Source organism: Rhamphochromis sp. 'chilingali' (assembly GCF_963969265.1).
Source record: "Rhamphochromis sp. 'chilingali' genome assembly, chromosome: 13".
Taxonomy (NCBI): domain Eukaryota; kingdom Metazoa; phylum Chordata; class Actinopteri; order Cichliformes; family Cichlidae; genus Rhamphochromis; species Rhamphochromis sp. 'chilingali'.
In genome coordinates this window covers 29,340,510-29,361,115 of record NC_137940.1, presented here as the reverse complement: position 1 = coordinate 29,361,115, position 20,606 = coordinate 29,340,510, and the positions used below count along the sequence as shown (strand labels likewise).

The 20,606-nt window shown below is 42.1% G+C and overlaps 1 protein-coding gene across 1 annotated transcript; it reads right to left on the bottom strand.

The window, feature by feature from the left end:
* Positions 1 to 1,802: 1,802 nt before the first annotated feature.
* Positions 1,803 to 18,991, bottom strand: LOC308408784 (uncharacterized protein; the record flags this gene model as incomplete). The annotated part of the gene is made up of 6 exons (XM_080901193.1): positions 16,373 to 18,991; positions 13,895 to 13,953; positions 13,551 to 13,678; positions 12,982 to 13,253; positions 4,904 to 7,318; positions 1,803 to 4,148 (listed from the first exon to the last, which is right to left on the bottom strand). The coding sequence occupies exons 1-6, from the start codon at positions 18,893 to 18,895 to the stop codon at positions 1,803 to 1,805; spliced, it is 7,743 nt and encodes a 2,580-aa protein (XP_080757319.1). The 5' UTR covers positions 18,896 to 18,991.
* Positions 18,992 to 20,606: the final 1,615 nt, after the last annotated feature.

The window sequence follows — 20,606 nt, the reverse complement described above, 5'->3', positions numbered from 1 at the left end:
CGTCGCTTCAGATATATCCAAATGTATGGCGTCTCTTCGAAATTGTGGGGCGTTGTCGTTTATATCAAGAATTTCTACTTCTATATTAAATATTCTTACTGGGTTATCTAGTATAACCTCTAATTTTAGATAGCAAGAGGACTTGGTATTGCAAATGTATTCCCTGTCGATCTTTTCAACAACATACAGCTCACCAGTCTCTTTGTTCACATCCAGATATTTCTTGTTCCCGATGATATCAAGACGCATCTTCCTCTGATTCAGTGTTTTAAGATCCAGGGTCAGATCGGTGGCGAGATTAGCCACGACGGATCCTTCTTTCATTTCTTCTGGTATTGAATAATGAGTCACTGAGGCCGATGTGTACCGGGCAAAAGAAAAAATTATAGCGAGGATCACGTACCTCTCGTAAGACTCCATTGTTCTGGAAACCCGTCTTGTATGGGAGTTCATCATACTTCTAACGATATAATGTTTGTTTCTAGCAATATTCATTTAAAAAAAACTTCCCCTGTTTCTTTCGAGCCAAATACACATTGTATGAATTCCAAAGCACATTTAAACTTAAATCTTGGCCAGCGCGTTTCGCAGCGGAGTTTCAGCACTACGACGCTGTCCTCTTGCTTCTAAACGTGCGAAGACCATCACGCTTTTCTGCTTTTACGTTCTTTGCTTTGCAATTTACTGATAGAATAGCGCCACCCCTGAGATTTTGTCGGAGCCTTTGAGCCACAATGAACACCACACGTCTTCAAATTATTCTTGATTTTCGTTGGTTTTTGCATATATTTTGGTTTTTACTACACACGGACCTGGATACCGTTAATGGTGGTCCCAAAACATAAAAGGTGACATTTACTAAATGTAATCAGTTCAAATTGATTATTGCTGAAAAAACAATCAAATTTCAGACACAATCCACCAGTCAAAGCAATGAACCGTAATGACCTCACGATTACTGCATTATAAAACGAGATACCACTAAAATGCTGCAGACGATTTTCAAATATGGTAGCACTTCGAGTTATCATTAACTTTGCATAATGTCTCATTATAGATCTAATGATTTTCTATCCATATCTTTATGACCATGGTACTTTAGATGACTTAGTGATCTAGTCGCTCTTTACCACTGATAAAAACAAATTATTAGAGATAATAAAGTACTCAATTGTATTAATCATAAATGCACAAGTTGCAAATATTGCATATACAGAATTCACAGGAAAATATTGAAAATACATGATATTAAATTTTATTTACACAAAAACAAGAACAGGGAGGAAATGGCTGTAAAGAATGGACACAGCCAGAGAAGTTAGTTGAGATTAAGTTACTCTAACAACATGAAGATAACGGCGCACCTAAAACTGATTGTTAAATAAGAAAAAAAAAACTGTGCTAACAGTACAAACGTAAAAAGTATATAAAAAACAATAAACGTGAATAAGTCATGAAGAAGTTAAGCTTTGTGGATCCTAAATACTGCATTTCATTTATTAAATATACATTATTTATACTGCTATTAAAACACAGGTTTTTAGATTGTTCTTTTAACTGCAGACTTGACTTTTGAGGACAAGACCTGAACACAATTAAAAGCTGCTAAATCATGATGATGGATTGTTGCTATGTTGGTTATGTACTAAGTAGTGCATTTGATAGTGGTACCTCATGATAATTTATGAGATTTTTGAATAATTCACTGAATATTTTTTTTGTGGATTAAGGTAAAGCGGAAAATAGAAAAAATAATCATAATTAATTTTAATGTTATGTAGGTAAAATATCTTATCTGTATATCAAATTCCTACCTGCAGAGTAGAAGCTGCTGAGTCACTAGTGTCTGTCAGTCCTGTCCCTCTCGGTATGCTGGACACAATGTACCTGGAGCCTTTTGGCAGAGGCTGTCTAACCACCAGCTTTCCTTTCCTGGTCTCTGCTAGAAACAGACTGTACCAGTAGGCATCGTTGGAGACCAGAGTGGAGTCTGCGATGGTGGAGTTCCTCTCACTGATCACACTGTTCCTGGAGGGAGGAGCTGCTTTGCTGGGCTTGGGTTTCTGACACTTGATCACGATGGTGACCAATATGGTGATGAGCAGCAGAAACGACACCGAGCCCAGACCGATGACCAAATACAGGTTGATGTCTGAGAAGATGTCATATTCCAGAGGCTCCTCAGTCATGTCAGAGTAGGCTTTAACAGCAGTCTCCATTGTGGTCAGCTTGATGGTGACTGTAGCAGAGAGAGCAGGCTCTCCGTTGTCCTTGGCAACAACAACCAGTCTCTGGTGGCGTGGATCTCTGTAACTGAACATCCTCATAGTCCGGATCTCTCCATTGTATTGGTCCAGACTGAACAAGGTGGCATCAGTCACCTGTAGAAACTGGTAGGTGATCCGAGAGTTGTGCACAGAGTCAGTGTCTAAGGCTATCACCTTGGCAACCAGGGATCCTTTATCAGTGGATCTGGGGATCTTTTCCTCCACCACAGAGCCGTGTGCACGCCACGGAGACACAATAACCGGAGCATTGTCGTTCTGGTCCACAATAATGATATGGACGGTCACGTTACTGCTGAGAGGAGGAGATCCAGAGTCTCTGGCCTCGATGTGGAACAGAAACTCCTTCTCAATCTCATAATCAAAGGTTTTGAGTGCGTAAAGATTACCGTTCTCTGGATTGATGGAGAACAGCATGGACATGGATGTGTTGGCTATCTCCTTCTCTATTATGAAATAAACTAGATACTGGTTTTCATGGAGGTCGGGGTCAAAGGCAGTGAGTGAGCTGAGCAAGGCCCCAGGTGCGTTATTCTCCATGACACGTATAGTATAAAATGACTGGGGGAACTGTGGGACATTATCATTAACATCGAGCAGCTCTAAAGTCATAGTTTCATTGTCAGATAAAGGAGGAGAGCCTCTGTCTGTCACAGTGAAAGTGATGTCATATTCTGACACCTTCTCACGGTCTAATGGCTCCGACACTACTAATTCATAATAGTTATCAGAGGACTCCCTCAGTTTGAAAGGCATATTATCTGGAACACGAAGATCAACTATTCCATTATCACCTGAATCTTTATCACTGACACTAACTACAGCTATCACTGTGTCTAACTCGATGTTTTCAGTCACTGGACTCTGAAATGATTTAATTGATATTTCTGGATGATTATCATTCATGTCTTCAACTAGAATCTTTATGGTGCATTGTCCTGTTAAACTGCTGGCTCCTTTATCAGCAGCTATAACTTCCATATCATAAATCCTGAAATCTTCATAGTTCAGCACTCCCTTAACTGTAATTTCACCAGTGGCTGGATTCAGATTAAATGTCTCCTGTGTTTTTTCTGATGTATATAAACTGTATGAATATGTTATATCAGAATTTGATCCTTCATCTAAGTCTGTTGCATTAAGATCAACAACAAGACTTCCAATTGGAGAGTTTTCCAATATTTTAACACTAAGATTTTCTTTTTCAAAGGCAGGTGGATTGTCATTTGTGTCCAGAACATGAACAATAACACTGGCAGTGCCAGAACGAGCGGGTGTTCCTCCATCTACAGCTGTAAGTATCAAATTATGAACAGGCTGCTGCTCTCGATCTAATGTCTGTTTTAAGATCAAATCCGCAAATTTCGTTCCATCTCTTCCGGTCTGAACTTCTATATTAAAATATTCACTTTCACTCAAATGATAGGTTTTCACTGAATTGGACCCCACATCCGGATCGACTGCATTACTCAGAGAAAATCTTTCTCCTCTTGCCGTCGCTTCAGATATATCCAAATGTATGGCGTCTCTTCGAAATTGTGGGGCGTTGTCGTTCATATCAAGAATTTCTACTTCTATATTAAATATTCGTAAAGGGTTTTCTAATATAACCTCCAGTCTAAGATAGCAAGACGCTGACGACTTGGTATTGCAAATATTTTCCCTGTCAATCTTCTCAACAACATACAGCTCACCAGTCTCTTTGTTCACATCCAGATATTTCTTGTTCGCGATGATATCAAGACGCATCTTCCTCTGATTCAGTGATTTAATATCCAGACTGAGATCGGTGGCGAGATTAGCCACGACGGATCCTTCTTTGATTTCTTCGGGCATCGAATAATGAGTTACTGAACCCGATATCTGACACACAATCGAAAACAGAAGAGCAATGAACAGCACGTACCATTTCTCTGACTCCATTGTTATGAGGAACCCTTTGTTGTTCACGGACTTGCAGCACTTTAAACGATATTCTTTACTTTCCAATGATATAAAAATTTCCTGTAACGGATTTGAACACAAATATTTTCACACAAAAATTTTCCCGCTACGTTGTTCCCGTAGTAAAATGGCCACACGTCTTTTCGCATTGCAATTTCAGCACCACTGAGCTTTCTGGTCGGGTCCCGACTTCCACAGTGAATGCTGGTTACGTTCGTAGTTCCACCTTTTACTAACGGAACAGCGACACCGGTAATATTGAATGTTTCTCCGAACATTCTTTAATAAATTTCAATTTCAATATATATATATATATATATATATATATATATATATATATATATATATATATATATATATATATATATATATATATATATATAGATAGATAGATAGATAGATAGATAGATAGATAGATAGATAGATAGATAGATAGATATATATATATATATATATATATATATATATATATATAGATATATTTATATATATAGATATATTTATATATATATAGATATATATTTAGAAATACTATAATACTATTAATGAGCTTAAATAACAGTAAATCACTCCTGAACTTTTACATTGTGGAAGGAGTCTACTGTATATGATGAATGAATAATGAATATAAAAACTCATGAACATAAATACAAATATCGACACTGAACTCTCACCTGCAGAGTAGAAGCTGCTGAGTCACTAGTGTCTGTCAGTCCTGTCCCTCTCGGTATGCTGGACACAATGTACCTGGAGCCCTTTGGCAGAGGCTGTCTAACCACCAGCTTTCCTTTCCTGGTCTCTGCTAGAAACAGACTGTACCAGTAGGCATCGTTGGAGACCAGAGTGGAGTCTGCAATGGTGGAGTTCCTCTCACTGATCACACTGTTCCTGGAGGGAGGAGCTGCTTTGCTGGGCTTGGGTTTCTGACACTTGATCACGATGGTGACCAATATGGTGATGAGCAGCAGAAACGACACCGAGCCCAGACCGATGACCAAATACAGGTTGATGTCTGAGAAGATGTCATATTCCAGAGGCTCCTCAGTCATGTCAGAGTAGGCTTTAACAGCAGTCTCCATTGTGGTCAGCTTGATGGTGACTGTAGCAGAGAGAGCAGGCTCTCCGTTGTCCTTGGCAACAACAACCAGTCTCTGGTGGCGTGGATCTCTGTAACTGAACATCCTCATAGTCCGGATCTCTCCATTGTATTGGTCCAGACTAAACAAGGTGGCGTCAGTCACCTGTAGAAACTGGTAGGTGATCCGAGAGTTGTGCACAGAGTCTGTGTCTAAGGCTATCACCTTGGCAACCAGGGATCCTTTATCAGTGGATCTGGGGATCTTTTCCTCCACCACAGAGCCTTGTGCACGCCACGGAGACACAATAACCGGAGCATTGTCGTTCTGGTCCACAATAATGATGTGGACGGTCACGTTACTGCTGAGAGGAGGAGAGCCAGAGTCTCTGGCCTCGATGTGGAACAGAAACTCCTTCTCAATCTCATAATCAAAGGTTTTGAGTGCGTAAAGATTACCGTTCTCTGGATTGATGGAGAACAGCATAGACATGGATGTGTTAGCTATCTCCTTCTCTATTATGAAATAAACTAGATACTGGTTTTCATGGAGGTCGGGGTCAAAGGCAGTGAGTGAGCTGAGCAAGGCCCCAGGTGCGTTATTCTCCATGACACGTATAGTATAAAATGACTGGGGGAACTGTGGCGCGTTGTCATTAACATCGAGCAGATGGACAGTTATTGTTTCATTATCAGATAAAGGTGGCATCCCTGCGTCTGTTACAATTAGAGTAATGTCATATTCAGGTACTGTTTCGCGATCTAAAGGCTCGGACACAATGAGCTTGTAATGCATGGGTCGATCTGAAGATGTGTTAATTGTAAAGGGCATGGGTCGATGTATAGTCAAGCTTACTTTTCCGTTATCCCCCGTGTCTCTATCACTTATATCTACAAGTGCAATAACACTTCCTACTGCTACGTTCTCCTCCACTGTGTTTTTAACAGACTGTATGATGATTTCCGGATAATTATCATTCATGTCCTTCACATTAACGACCACTTTGCACTGACCAAGCAAGGGATGCGTGCCTTTGTCTCTGGCCTCTATGTGCATCTCATAGAATTTCATATCTTCATAGTCTATAGTTCCTTTCACAGTTATCTCTCCAGTGTTATGATTCAGTGAAAACACCTCTTGTGTTTTCTCCGACGTGTAAAGGGTGAATGAGTACACAATCTCTGAATTCAAACCCTCGTCAAGGTCCGAGGCGTTTAGCTTCATCACTAAGGTCCCTATTGGGGTGTTTTCCGTCATGTTAATTGTATAAGTCTGCTTATCAAACCGTGGGGGATTATCGTTTGTGTCCTGTACTCTTACAATAATATTAGCAGTGCCAGAGCGCACCGGGACACCGCCATCCACTGCAGTTAATATTAAATTATGAACAGCAGTCTGTTCTCTATCCAACGATTTGGTCAACACCAAGTCTACATACTGAGTTCCGTCGCTACCTGTCTGAATTTCGATTGTGAAGTGTTCGCTAACACTGAGTTTGTACGTTTTAATTGTATTTATACCAACATCTGGATCCACGCCGTTGGGCAGGGAGAACCTCTCGCCCGGCGTTGCAGATTCTGAAACGTCGAGCTCTACTCTGTCCCGTCGGAAATGTGGAGCGTTATCGTTTATGTCCGTTATTCCAAGCTCGATGTTGAAGATACGTAAGGGGCTTTCTATGATCACATCGAGCTTTAAAAAGCAGGACGCGGGTTTCGCCGGACAAAGATATTCCCTGTCCATTTTTTCTACGATGTACAGTTCGCCCGTCTTTTTGTTAAAATCTAGGTATTTTTTGTTGGAAAAAATATCAAGTTTTACCTCTCGTTGCGCCAAACCTCCTGGCTCAAGTCCCAGATCTGCAGCCAGATTAGCCACAACAGATCCCCTTTCCTTCTCCTCGGGTATGGAGTACCGTGTCACCGACAAAGCGGCTGGCCATGTTGCACACAAGACAAAGACGGCAATGCAAAATCTCATCCTTTCCTTTGCAGGAAAAAAATAAGCCAGATCCTAAAAGCCGTTTTATGTCTGTGATTCTTAAGATTTCACAGAGTATCTTTGCAAAAAAAAAAAATCCAGAAAAACAATAGACAAGAATGAATTAAGGTTCTGTGTGTAAATAATCATAAGCGCCCATTTAAGAAACCAGTCCTTTGCCTTTACAAATGGGTGTGTCATGACTTCAGAGAAGAAGAGTAGTGTGGTAGTGTGCTCTAGTGGTCAACAGTGACACCGTGCGATACACGCTAAACATAGTGTATTGAATTCTTCAGCTCTGAAATCAGCTTTGCAGCTTCGCAAGGCACTGACGCATGGAAGGACATCCCCAAACACACACACAGGCGCACGAGCAGCACTGTGTGCTTTATCCTGACAACATCTCTCATTCATCGGGCATGTCTTCAAAAGACAGTTGTTTGTTTTGCAATAATAAAGGATTAATTTCAAATATTGTCTGAGGTCTTTATAACAAGGGAATAAATCATGGAGGATAAAACAATCTACTATCCTTAAGTTGGCATGTCTTTATTTTATTTACATGCCACTAGATGATTTAAAACAGCTGTTTAAAACAGCTCCTACATTACTAGGGTATATGATTGTATAATAAAGACATAAACCTTTTCTAGCTTTCTGTGCCTTTATACACAAGCCTGTTGGCGCTGTTACTACTTGACGCCAGCCTACTACAGTCTGCCCTAAGCTGGCAAATGACCTGTGCTGGTAGATGCTATTTTACAGTTTGTAGTTTATGACTTTTATTTCCATTTACTTTTATATTAATTTTTAAAAGTTTAAAACATGTTTTGTTTTGTTTTGCCTGTAATATGGAAACAGTCAAGAAATCCGCATGTAGTTGGTCTCTACAAGATAGCAGCCAAATTGTAGTGAAGTTGAAGTAGGTCTTGGACTAAAACAAACACATTGTATGCATTTAACTTTATAGTAGTTTAGGGGGTGGAAGCATTCAGTCTAAGGAGACTCAAGTAACAGAAAGTTTTTTAGGGTAAACATCCACAATGAGTAACAGCTGAAGTGTAAGTAGAGTCAAGTGTTCACTAGATTTTACCACATATACTCAACAAGGCTACACATTTGAGAGGTACAGTAGGGGTGAAGAACAATGATGAAGATGTGAGTGGGTGTGATGTAATCAGTGAGAAGACACTGATAAAACCTGGAGGTGAATTGTGTGAAGGAGACGTGCGTCCCTCCTTGATCTGACACCTAAATGACAGCTGACAGCAGCAGAGAGTAGTGCCAAAATCTGACTGGTTGGAATCAGGAAAGAGTGATACTCTCAATCAAAGGATGTTTACAGTTGGCAGAGAAAGAGAGAAAGATAGAGAGCATGTGTCAGAGTTTACTGCAGCTGCCTTAGCAAAATCTCTCACTGTGCAATTCGTCTCCTTTTAGATAACTGTCTTGTCAAAGTTCTTGACAAAAAGGCAAATTAAGATCAGCTTTTTACCTCCCACCACTGGCTGTGTATTTGAAATGTTTGCACAGTTATCATGCACCGTTATGTTCCTGATTTCAGTCTGACTGTTGTACTCTGCAAGCCAGAGTACAAGCTGCGATCCACAGGCGGATCTCACTGATGGAAAAAAAATATGTTAAGCAATGTTCTAATTAGTGTGAGCTCTATGATAGTCAAGGATACACTCAGTACACTTAGTGCCTGGAAGTATTTCCGGGCTGCAATAAAATTATTATCTGCTCATTAAAGTACACTCATAACTGCTGTTGTGAGAAGCCCATAGAAGGAAAAGTGTTTTTGTGCAATAGTTTTAAGGCAAAGGAGAATGGGATTGATAAATGTAATAAACAGCTCACTGGGGACTTCCACTGTATATGGATCATCATGTTCACAGAAGAGAGAGAGAGCTACACATACCTTGGGTATTTTGGTTTACCTTCTGTACTGCAACTGGATTACATCACAGTTTACAATAAGACACTTACTGACACCGTCACTTTATCAATGCTGGTCATTATGCCCGTTTGCTGCTAAAGTATCTATACCTATATTTATACCTACATTTCTATATCTATTCTCCCGACTGGTAATTGTATTTGTTTTTTTAACTATTAATTTACTTACAATTTAAAATACTGTTTCTTCTTGCTCCGGGACCATGTGTACATGAGGTTCCACCTCATGTAAACATGTGATGCGAATGACAATAAATCTCCTTGAATCCATCAAGTTTCCCTTAAAGACCTAAGCTGACAGTTCATCATGATGAGGAGAACCCTGCGTTTAAAAGAGCCAAAAGGAGTGCCAGTGATCATCACAGCCTCTATCAATCTAACCTCAGTTATCTGATTATCTATTATTTCTGGTCCCACAAGTGGACTAGATGAGTCTGGCCTGTATCTATGGATGCTTTAATCAGGTCACACCCAACTGTAATCTTCACTTTTTGTAATTTTTTGTGTTAATTCAACATGTGTTATTTTCTAATCAATCACTGCTTAAAATGCCATTTCCTTTGTACATACACTGTAAGGATTGGCTAGAAAATGCCTCTGAAAATGTGAAACCTGACTTTTTCTAATAAATAGTCTTGGTCAAAATAATTTTAGATTTGTTGAAGATGAAACTAATTTGGAAACAGCACTGGTCACTAGAATGTGAATGTGTCTGAGCCACTACTTTATGTAACTTCATGGTTTGGAATGCTTTATTTAAAAAATTTTATTATCTGAAACCACAATTTTACATTTAAAAAATCCATGCACACTTGATATAAAAAGTCAGATTTGATGGAAATGATTGTTACATTCATTTAATTATCTTAAAGATTGAAAATTAAGTTTAAAAATGTACACTGAGCCATCTTACTCATGAAATGGTGGCTCACTAATATATGTGGTAGTAGTGGTAGTACTCCTTGACTGCCAAAGTTTTATTACATTTTATTACAATTATTTTTAATTACTTTTTCATTATGCTTTTTGCCAAGAACTCACTAGGCTTTGCAATATAGGCTCAGATGTTATCACGCATGAGACTATTAGTGAAGAATCTGATCTGCCCATATGACAACAACCCTAAGCAAACAGACTGAGTCATAAAGGGCTTCAGAGACACAAAAAAATGGGGGCCCATGCAACAGACAGTATGACTCCCACTGAGATTCGACCAGTTTTTTGTTTTTGCTTGTTTGTTTTGTTTGTACATTACACGGTGTCCACATAATATTTTCTGTTATATTTTCTGTCCAACAAGTTTTGTTTGGAGGGGAACACTTCTCCCTGGGTTGGATAAGAGTTTTAAATAAGTGGATCACTAAAATAATTTTTACTCAATGATGCCCTCTACCGGGGAACTATTCTGTGGAAAAACTGGTCAGTATAGTGACTGTGAAAACGTTGTGATCATAAATTAATCAAATTTAAACATCTATAATATATAAATAACTTAACTTACAGTTTACTAAGTAGTTTTCGGAGGCACTTGTCCTTTTTTGTCCTTTACTTGAGTATTTAAACCACATTTCATCTATGTTTCTTTGTGTAATTGTGTGTTTTTTACTCAACTACTTTGTTTATGTGTTTATATTTTGGGGAAACTGTAGTAGTTAGTTTGCAGAGTAAGATGTGGTTAACGAAAAAAACGAACAAACAGAGATTAATGTAATCAACAGTATTTAAAGCTTTTCACCACAGCAAGCTGCAACATTCAATTGCTTCATTTAAGTAGAGCATTTTTTTTACATTAATGAATGCAAGGTTGTTGCAACAGTGTTGTAACAGCGTTTTCATCTAATGTTATGTTGTTGCATTATTGGTATTTTTTTGGTTAAACCTACCACTGACATTAGAGAGGGGGGGAGGGGTATGCAATTTATTTGTATTTTACGAGCATAATTTACACCTCATGACTTTGTTTTCTTATCACTACTTAAAAATTAAAAACAAAACATTTTAAGAGGTCATGATTTATGTATGTGAGAGGCTGCTGTGAAAGCATTAAATCCAGCCTGCTGCACCGTGCTCTAAGCGCCCTCTGGTGGACAACAGGAAACGTTGCAGTTGGATTTAGAGGCACAAATGGACAAAGCCGTTTCAGCACTATGACAATGGACAGCTCCCAGTGCGACCGACAGTAATGGTTACATGATGTGGAAATGAAGCGAGTCTGTCTGCCTTACAAGTCCTGCTATGCTGTAAGAGAAGAAACGTTGAGATTTTATATTTTATCATTTCACTACAATTTCACCAGTTGCTGACTTTAAAGGAAGCTGATATGTATGTGATCTATTTTATATACACGAATTTGGCGTTTCTGAACGTGTTTAAAACAGAAAAGAAAAAAACAATGTCCAACTTCCACTTTATTTCAAGGATCAAAACCTGAAAATGAGCCAAGCCGATCTAAAAATGGCTGCCCCTTTCACTGTCCCTGTGGATCACCTTACTACAGAGAAGGTTACTCTGCTCCCCTTCATGCTCTCTATGGACACCCGTTTCCTTATTAACGACATTATTTTCAATCTGAGCCATAGGACAACCTAATTACCCTGCTCATTTCTGGCCAGTGGCCAGCTCCCATCTGTTGATGCTGTGAACTAATTCCCAGAGAAGAAAGAAATAAAAGGGCATACATAGAGAGAGAAGCCACAGGCCCCCTTGCTCAGATTCAGGTGTGGCATTTGGAGTTAAGAGCCCCCCACCCCCATCCTTTCTCTTTCCTCCCTTGTATTCCTGTTCGTGGTCTTAATTAAAGTGATATTTCGAGAGAGGAGGTTCTGTTTGTTCAGTTAATGAACCCCACTATTCTCTGCGGGCAAATGGAAATGCAAGCACTCCAATTAGCATATGTTAGCATTTTACTATGTTTATTCCTCACCGTGGAAAACAGCTTACCAAGGCGAAAAGCTTTTCACCCTTGTACGAGTAGCTCTGGAACTTTTTCACCTCAAAATAATTAACTCAGGCTAATTAAACATAGATCTGGAAAACTTACATCTAAATCATTTATGCGTGCACATCGACTGAATCTGTGTTTTGGTGCAGGGATTATGTTTTATGAATCACAGCAGGTCACAAATGCTTGCTTGAAAGAAAAGAGGAAGGCCATATGAAAAAAATACTTTATTTTCATAAATGTATACAGTACATGTGTAAAGGAAGGAACCCTCCCCTGTCATTACAGTAGTCTGCTTCATGGTGCAGCTTGCATATACATACTCACTGTTTCATATTCACACAAGCTCTGTTAGCAAACAAAGATACAAAAAGGAAAAACACGTCTTCTTTTTCATGTAACCAAAAAATATAAATTCATAAGGATGTGCAAAATTATTGTCCACGAATGCTTTTTCGAAAACTATTTTGGATGTAACTGCTGCTCCAGTTTGATTGTCTAAATAATAATAATGATAATTCTAATAATAAAAACAGACACATATGCTGACAATGTTGCAGTGGTATGTCAAATAAATAGCCATCAGACCTTCATTATCCTTCTTCAAAACAGATTGTCCATACATTATTCCTCTTTCCCTTTCTATTTTCATACCACTTATAAATCATATGTTCATTAATTTATGTACTGGGTGGGCTCTACCTCTGTTTTCATATAAGGATATCCATCTTTTTAATCATCCACTAGGGCAGTTATTGAAAAGTCAGTCATTGTACAGGTCATTATTTATGATCGCAGTCTCTCCCTGGGGCGACATCTGGAGACGGCGCTTCTTTCCAAAAGTAGAAAATGAATTGTGGACATCTAGGTCGCTTCGCTGTGCGGCAGGCCTCAGGGTGCAAAAGCCTGATGGCGTCCCAGGGATGTACACATTGTGGTGGTAATCGGGTGGTGGGTGTGGGTGCGGGTGGGAGGGGATTGAAGGCTGCTGCTGCTGGGGAGGAGGTGTACACCGAGGAGTCCAGGGGCGAGAGGGAATCCCACTGGGTGAAGGAGACATTTTATAATCTATAACATGAGGAGAAAGGAGAGAAGAAACAACTGCTTATTATTCAATACTGACTCATGTCTTTACAGCTTGTTGTAAGGACTGTTAACGATTAAATGCAGTAAAAGGAGCAGTGATCTGTTTAGTGGTCAGTTTAGTGAGGATGAGGTAGGCCGTCAGCTACAAGTGAGTTAAGGGAATAACAAAAAAGTAAAAAAATTAAAGAACGAGGATGCGCAGCGTGTGTAATATTAAAGTAGTGTCGATGAAATACTCCATATGCATACATAAGCAGGAATGCATTTAGCCTCTCTCACCTTTCGTGCCTCTCATGTGAGTACCCCAGGTCCAGTATTGTCCAGGTGCCATTGAGGTGACATAGTTTTCTGGGTCTGCATGCATGGCTTTTCGCATGAGGGTGCCATCCATGTTTATGGAATTGTAACTACAAATGAAATAAGTCTGTGTAACAACACCGTTGACTCATATTTATGAAAATGCAAATCATATTGACATGAGCATTTTTTATGCAGACTGTATGCTTTAGAGCTTTATTGAGCACATACTTGTGTGTGTGTGTTTGTGTGTGATGGGGGGGGGGGGGGGGGGGGCAGGTCATAATGCTGCTCTACAGAAATCAGGTCAAAGTTCAGAACTATACCTTTTAATAGAGGAGTTTTTGTTCTTCGTGAGAGTCCAGTCTGTGTTTGGCTGCTTTAGCTGCAGAGGGAAGATATTGTCAGAGTTAATGGAAGGGTATTCATGTCAACGATCAGTTCCGTGTGGCTCTATTTTTAATTTCATCTAAACGATGTCTGTTATGATAGAGGTCACTGATAGCTGACAGGAGTAGACTTTCTTGGGATCCCTCCTGAATTGAAGACACGATTCTTTTCAGATGGATCGTGGCTGCCGCCCCGTGGATGTTTGGCAGAACATGCTCATTTCAAGAGTAGAGGTGGTGACGCCTCCAGCTACGATTCGCCTGTCACTTAGTTTTGCTTTTATCCTCCGTGGCGCAGCGGGAAGGGTGAAAGAGAGCACCCGAGTGATATTTATTCCAATTTGATTCTCATAGTATGGATTCCACGCTCCATTAATTCACCTAAAGTTGTTAACGAGAAGAATGCGACGTAAGCTATTATTAGAATCGGTATTCAAAATACTGTCCTCAGCCAGCTGTGCACAAAACCAATTAGAACCCCACCGGGATGAAACGAAACATGATTTTAATCTTCAAAGGGAACCGTGCCAGGGAGGAAATTAAGAAAATTACACACGTCATTGTTTTGTGGATTTTATGCATCATTTTACATTAATATTTGCCTGACGCTCCTCGAGCAAGGTTTTTAATTAAAAGTCTCGCAGAGAGCCTTGAAAAGTTTGCGGCCCTCGCAGCTGTAAATGGAATAACCCAGCACGTCTCGCCACGCATTCACACCGTGGCACACATCACATTCGCCTACCTTTCCTGTGTGTCGTGCGCGCTTAGATGTGTGTTTAATCTCCCTTTTCACCTTCAATTCGTCAACTTAAGCGCGGTTATGCACTTGCTTCGAGTATTTGTGATTCGTTGTGATTTGTCTTTGACGCGCCAGAGACAACCTCACTGTGACTCACGTGAGCACGCTGAGGGGCACTACCGGGTGATTTGGTGGAGCCAATTAATAAAAAGAAGGACACTTTCTCCTGAAGGAGTTTAGCTACAGGCGGCACATTCACCGTGACCTCGAATTCCCTCTTGTGGCCAGAGGTGTATGTGTCAGTGACCGGGCTGACATTTCTCAGTCAGCCTGGTGGAGTCTGGTATCAAGGGCCTGACTCTTTGTCCCCTCCACGCTATTAGACCGGAGGGGACAAAGAGTCAGGGCCGATTCATACCGGAATCGGCATTACGCACATATTTATGGTCTGCTGCTCCGTCTATTATGATAATAATAAAAAAAATAAAAATAAAAAAAAACACGGGCGTAGACACCCTTCCTCTGTAAACTACCCCCCTTCCTCGTCTCATTTCTCCCCTCTCCTTCCTTCCCTTTCACCCCCTCCTCTTCCCCACCCTTGCTCGACAAATATGAAGCCACATCTCTCTTTCTCTCCTCGCATTCAGAGGACAGTGCTGGGGCCGATCTACAGGCTGTCCACGTCTCAGTCCAGCCATGTCCTTGCGCCCCCTCCTTCTCCTTGCCCCCTCCCCTCGCGATGTCCTCCCCTGTCTCCCCAAAACCGACCATTTGCCATTTTTCATCAATAATGGACAGCCACCCCCCTCTTGCGAATACGCCACATTGTGTCTGGTATAATGGTTCGGTCGTCCTTGTGCCCTTGAGGCATAGTTAGTGAGGTTATCTGTCCTGTATTGTTAGTTTGAAAACAAGAAGGCGTGTTCACAAACCCGAGTGCCCGTGACATGGATTGCCTGAACCCAAGGCTGACAATTTCAAACAGCTGCCATTCACCTTCATGTTTGTAACCTTGACTTTTTGTTCAGGTAGATACGCTGGAAGCAGGTGTGTGCACGTCACTGCATGAAAACTGTGTGGCAATAACACTGGATGATGTAGACATTGTTCTCGCAGGTCACAATCTCTATAATTAGTTCTCGAATTATTATTAAATGCTTGAATTGATACCAAGACTGAACAGAGGAGACTGCCTGAACTACATCTCATCTTCCTCTCGTGCAGTAATTGACATCTCACTTCGTTCTCAGACACGGTTTTTTGCACAGCATATGCTCCTCGCAAGATGGGGCTTTACACTTTCATTAACATGTCAATTAAAATGTAATCTCACGTCGTCTCATTTCATTTCCCGGGTGCAAAACATTAACATGGGCAGCACAATTAGAATTCATTATTGCCACAATTATATTAAAACGCTGTGAAGACGACACGCTGTGCGAAAACACTAACGAGGGAGTGATAGAAGAAAAGAGTGACTTTACTGAAGGTTTTCCTCAAGTTGAGTACCAGCCTGTATGGCATGCGCGATTTGACCTTCATGGGAGAATGTCACAGTCTAGATTCACATCTGATGGAAACTGAGTTGATAGTTGTTATTGTGTCAGTGTGTGGAATGGGGTGGAATTAAACGCTCGCTCTCCTTTGTTTTATACTATATGCTGATTTCACTCTACCTCACTGGGAGTAGTTGCTCCGTTGTTCACAGATGCGCTCCGGCTTTGCGCGTTCCACGAGTTTTCCGCGCTCTTTGCCTCGTTGTTCCTCGGTGTGCTGCTCGGGCTGCACGGCTTCAGAAACATAAAGTCACTTTTGGCTGATTCGGGGGTTAGACACACTTTATAACAATATGATTGAGAGAGACTGCTATTTCCATTCACCTCCATGCAGTTCGTGGGCACTTTGGCGGCGGATGAAATCTGCAGGTTGAGGTTGGATTTTTTGAACATCTCCGGGGGCGGCTCTGGCTGAAACCCCCCGCAGCAGCAGCAGGATAGGGGGGGCAGGTTGTACCCGCTGAGAGTCTCGCTATCCTTGTAGCACTTTACTGCAGCCAGCACGATGATAGCCACCAGGAATATTAAGGATATAGTGCTCAGCGACACGATCAAGTAGAGAGCGAGGTTTGAAGGGGGCTGCGGGCTGAGTGTGAGGTCCCCGAAATCTGACAGGGTCTCGGGCACGCTGTCTACCACTGTGAGGACAATGGAGACAGTGGCGGAAAGCGGTGGCTGCCCGTTGTCCTTGACTAATATTACCAGTCTCTGTCTCGTTGCGTCTTTTTCTACTATTCGACGAATAGTCCTGATTTCTCCCGTGTACAGAGCTACGCTGAACAGCCCCGGGTCTGTAGCCTGTAACACCTGATAGGACAAGCGGGAGTTCTGCCCCGCGTCTGCGTCTATCGCTGTTATTTTGGTAACCAGATAGCCAGCGTCTACTGCCCGCGGAACCACCTCTGTGGCCACAGTGCCGTTTTTCGGCAGTGGGGATACGATAACAGGTGCGTTGTCGTTCTGGTCCAAGACAAAGACGTTAACTGTGACATTACTCGCGAGAGGGGGGAAGCCTGCGTCCTGTGCCTGTACCAGAATCTGAAAGTTTCTTAATTGTTCGTAATCAAAGGAGCGCAGTGCGTAGATGTTGCCGTTGTCAGAGTTGATTGAGACATAAGTGGACACGGGCATGCCCTGAATCTGACCCTCCAGAATAGAATAAGACAGATAGGCGTTCTGGTTAGAATCGGGGTCGAATGCAGTTACAGAGCAAATGGAAGCGCCCGGGGCATTATTCTCGGTCACATAAACTGTGTATGAAGGTTGGGAGAACCGCGGGGGGTTGTCGTTAATGTCAGACACTTGAACGAGAATGGTTTTTCTGGTAGAGAGCGAAGGAGAGCCCAGGTCTCGTGCTGTGAGGGTGATGTTGTATTCGGACACGGTTTCTCTGTCCAGAAACTCGCTTGTCACAAGAGTGTAATAGTTTTTAAAAGATGAGTGGAGCTGAAAGGGAACGTTGTTTGGAATTTGGCAGTCAACGTTTCCGTTCTCTCCAGAGTCCCGGTCCATAACACTGATAACCGCTATCACCGTACCTGCTGGCGCATCTTCCTGAACGGGAGTGGACACTGATGTGAGGATAACTTCGGGAGCGTTGTCATTTACATCCAGGATGTCCACCAGCACTTTGCCGTGTACGGCCACGGCCGAGGGTCCCCTGTCTTTCGCTTGTACATACAACTCATAAACACTTGCTTTCTCATAGTCCACAATACCGTTCACTCGGATTTCACCCATGTAGGGGTCCACGCTGAACAGTTCGCGCACCTTGAGTGGTGCGTGCCCGCTGAACGCATAAGTAACCTCCCCGTTCGAGCCCTCATCCAGGTCTGTGGCGTTCAGTTTCAGCACCAGCGTCCCTCTCGGTGCGTTCTCCACCAGGCTCGCGCGGTAAACTGCGCGGTCAAACACAGGCACGTTATCGTTGGCATCCAAAACTGTAATAGTTATCAGCGCTGTCCCTGAGCGTTCCGGTGAGCCCCCGTCATAAGCAGTCAGAACCATTTCATGCTTTTTCTGCTGTTCCCGGTCCAGTGGGGTGTCCAGCACGAGCTCAGCAAACTTGCTCCCATCATTGCGCGTCTGGATGTTCAGTGCGAAGTGCTCGTTTGCGCTCAGCAGGTATGAGCGCAGAGAGTTGGTGCCAACGTCCTGGTCCTGGGCGCTCTCCAACGGGAAACGAGAGCCGGGCGCAGCGGACTCTGTGATGTCAAGATTAAACTCGCTCCACGGGAAACTGGGGGAGTTGTCATTCACGTCTAAAATCTCCACTTCAACTCTGTATAGTTCTAACGGGTTTTCTATGACCACTTGTAAGTGCAAAAAACAGTTTGGGCTTCGTTCACAAAGCTCTTCTCTGTCTATCTTTTCGTTGACGAAGAGAATCCCGTTCTCCAAGTTCACTTCTAAGTACTGTTTCTTTGCGCCAGAAACGATACGAAACCGACGGGCTGACAGCTTTGCCACATCCAAACCTAGGTCTTCGGCGATGTTGCCCACAAAAGCTCCATGCTCCAGCTCTTCTGGGATAGAGTAGCGAATTTGCGCGAGAACCAAGTCCACGACACACGCGCACAGAAGCAGACATATAACCAGGCCAGTCACCGGCACCCAGCTGCCTCTGGAGAGAATGTGATCCATTTCAGCCCCGTGCGTAAAGCACCTCACACGGACATCTTTCGCCTCATAAAGACATTCAGCTGTACATAATAGAGAAAAGGAGCCTGTCCTAAGATTGAAGTTAGTCACATTTATTTGTATGGGTAACTTTGCCAAATACTTAGAATGAGAGAGCGGGAGCAGAGTGAAAGCACCTCTCTCGGTGCTGTGCTCCACGCGCAACACCGGTATGAACGGGGGAGGCTCGCGCTTTGATTTTACAGTGTATTAGGCACTTGGAGGAGCCGGTGGGGAGGTGCGTGTGTATGTGTGTGTGTGTGACAGAGAGAGAGAGGGAGAGAGAGATGGAAAGAGAGATGGAGGGGGTGGACGTGGCTTCTCGCAGCTCCGTATTGGAGGACGCTGACGCGAAATACGACTCTAATTACTGTAGACGTTTAACCCTTTCACATCCGCGTGTCTGTTCGCCTGACCCATTAAAGTGAGGACAGGGCGTAAGTTTGATACCAGACGTCAGAGCCAGATTTGGATTAGGAGTCAAAGTGTGTCACGGGTGTCCTTTCCTAGGCTGGGTTTACTAGATGAGGATGAGTAAGGATTTGTCTTGGTTTTCCCAGCTCCTTACTGCGCCAGGACCGTGGTGATAGCCAACATCGTGTTATTGTTTTATTGCAATCCCCACTGCACCTTCAGAAAAATAATAAACTATTCTTCTGAGGTCCCATGAGTACGTGTTGAAATACAGTAAACAAAACACACAAGCTTAAGCACTCACTCGCTCTGCTTCAAATGGCCCAGTGGCCACTAACAGTAGGCTCCTGGGACTTCATAATGCTTTTGAATTAGAGCCCTTTGAAGATGAATACAAACACTATAAAACAGTCCCATTCATTAATCATCACATGCGAAATTGGGTTTTACAAAAAGAATCTTTGATAGGTCAGAGTATTCATTTTTAATCAGTGTTTAAATGAGTGTGAGCTACAGGTCCTGGAACTTAAAACGATTACTTTGAGAATCATAAACGGACAAAAGACCAATACAAATACGCATTACACGCCTTTAATTCACTTAAGTGGGTCTGTACATGTATCAACACAATCAACGTAAAAGCAGTGTCATAAAGCCTCAATCATACTTGTCTCTAATCAGGTATTATACTGTGGTTGGGATTAGATAAATATCTCATAGATGATTTGTTTACAGACTGGCATAAACAGAAAAGGCTGTATCAGAGTGCCATTATAGTTTTGAGATAAAGAGAACAACTCTTTAGAGCACCGCGCATGTTTGTTCACATCTAATCGCTTTCCTGTATATCCTGGTCAGTTAGACAAGCAGTGAGCGGCAGGGAGCAGTTAAAGACAGAGTTAGAGTGCGACCAAAGGCTGCCTTTGTGAATTCAGGTTCTTCTCCAGACAGACACGACTAGCATCCTAATGCCAAAAAAAATGGTGGAAATCTGAAAGTCTCTTCATGGGACTGACGACACAGCCTTGGCCCCCGGGCAGCGTTGGGCTTGTTAGCAACTAAAAAGGAAAAGAAGCGAGAAGGAGATGAGAGAGAAAGAACAAGAAACAAACATTTCTGCTTCTTAGGGGCAGCATTTCCTTTTACACTAGACGCTGCATTTTTCTATAAATTGCTCCCAACAACCTGGGGACTAAAACCTCTGTGGAAAATCGTGTTGATGGTTGGTCCTCTTTGAGGGTGATCAGGGAAACAAAGTCTA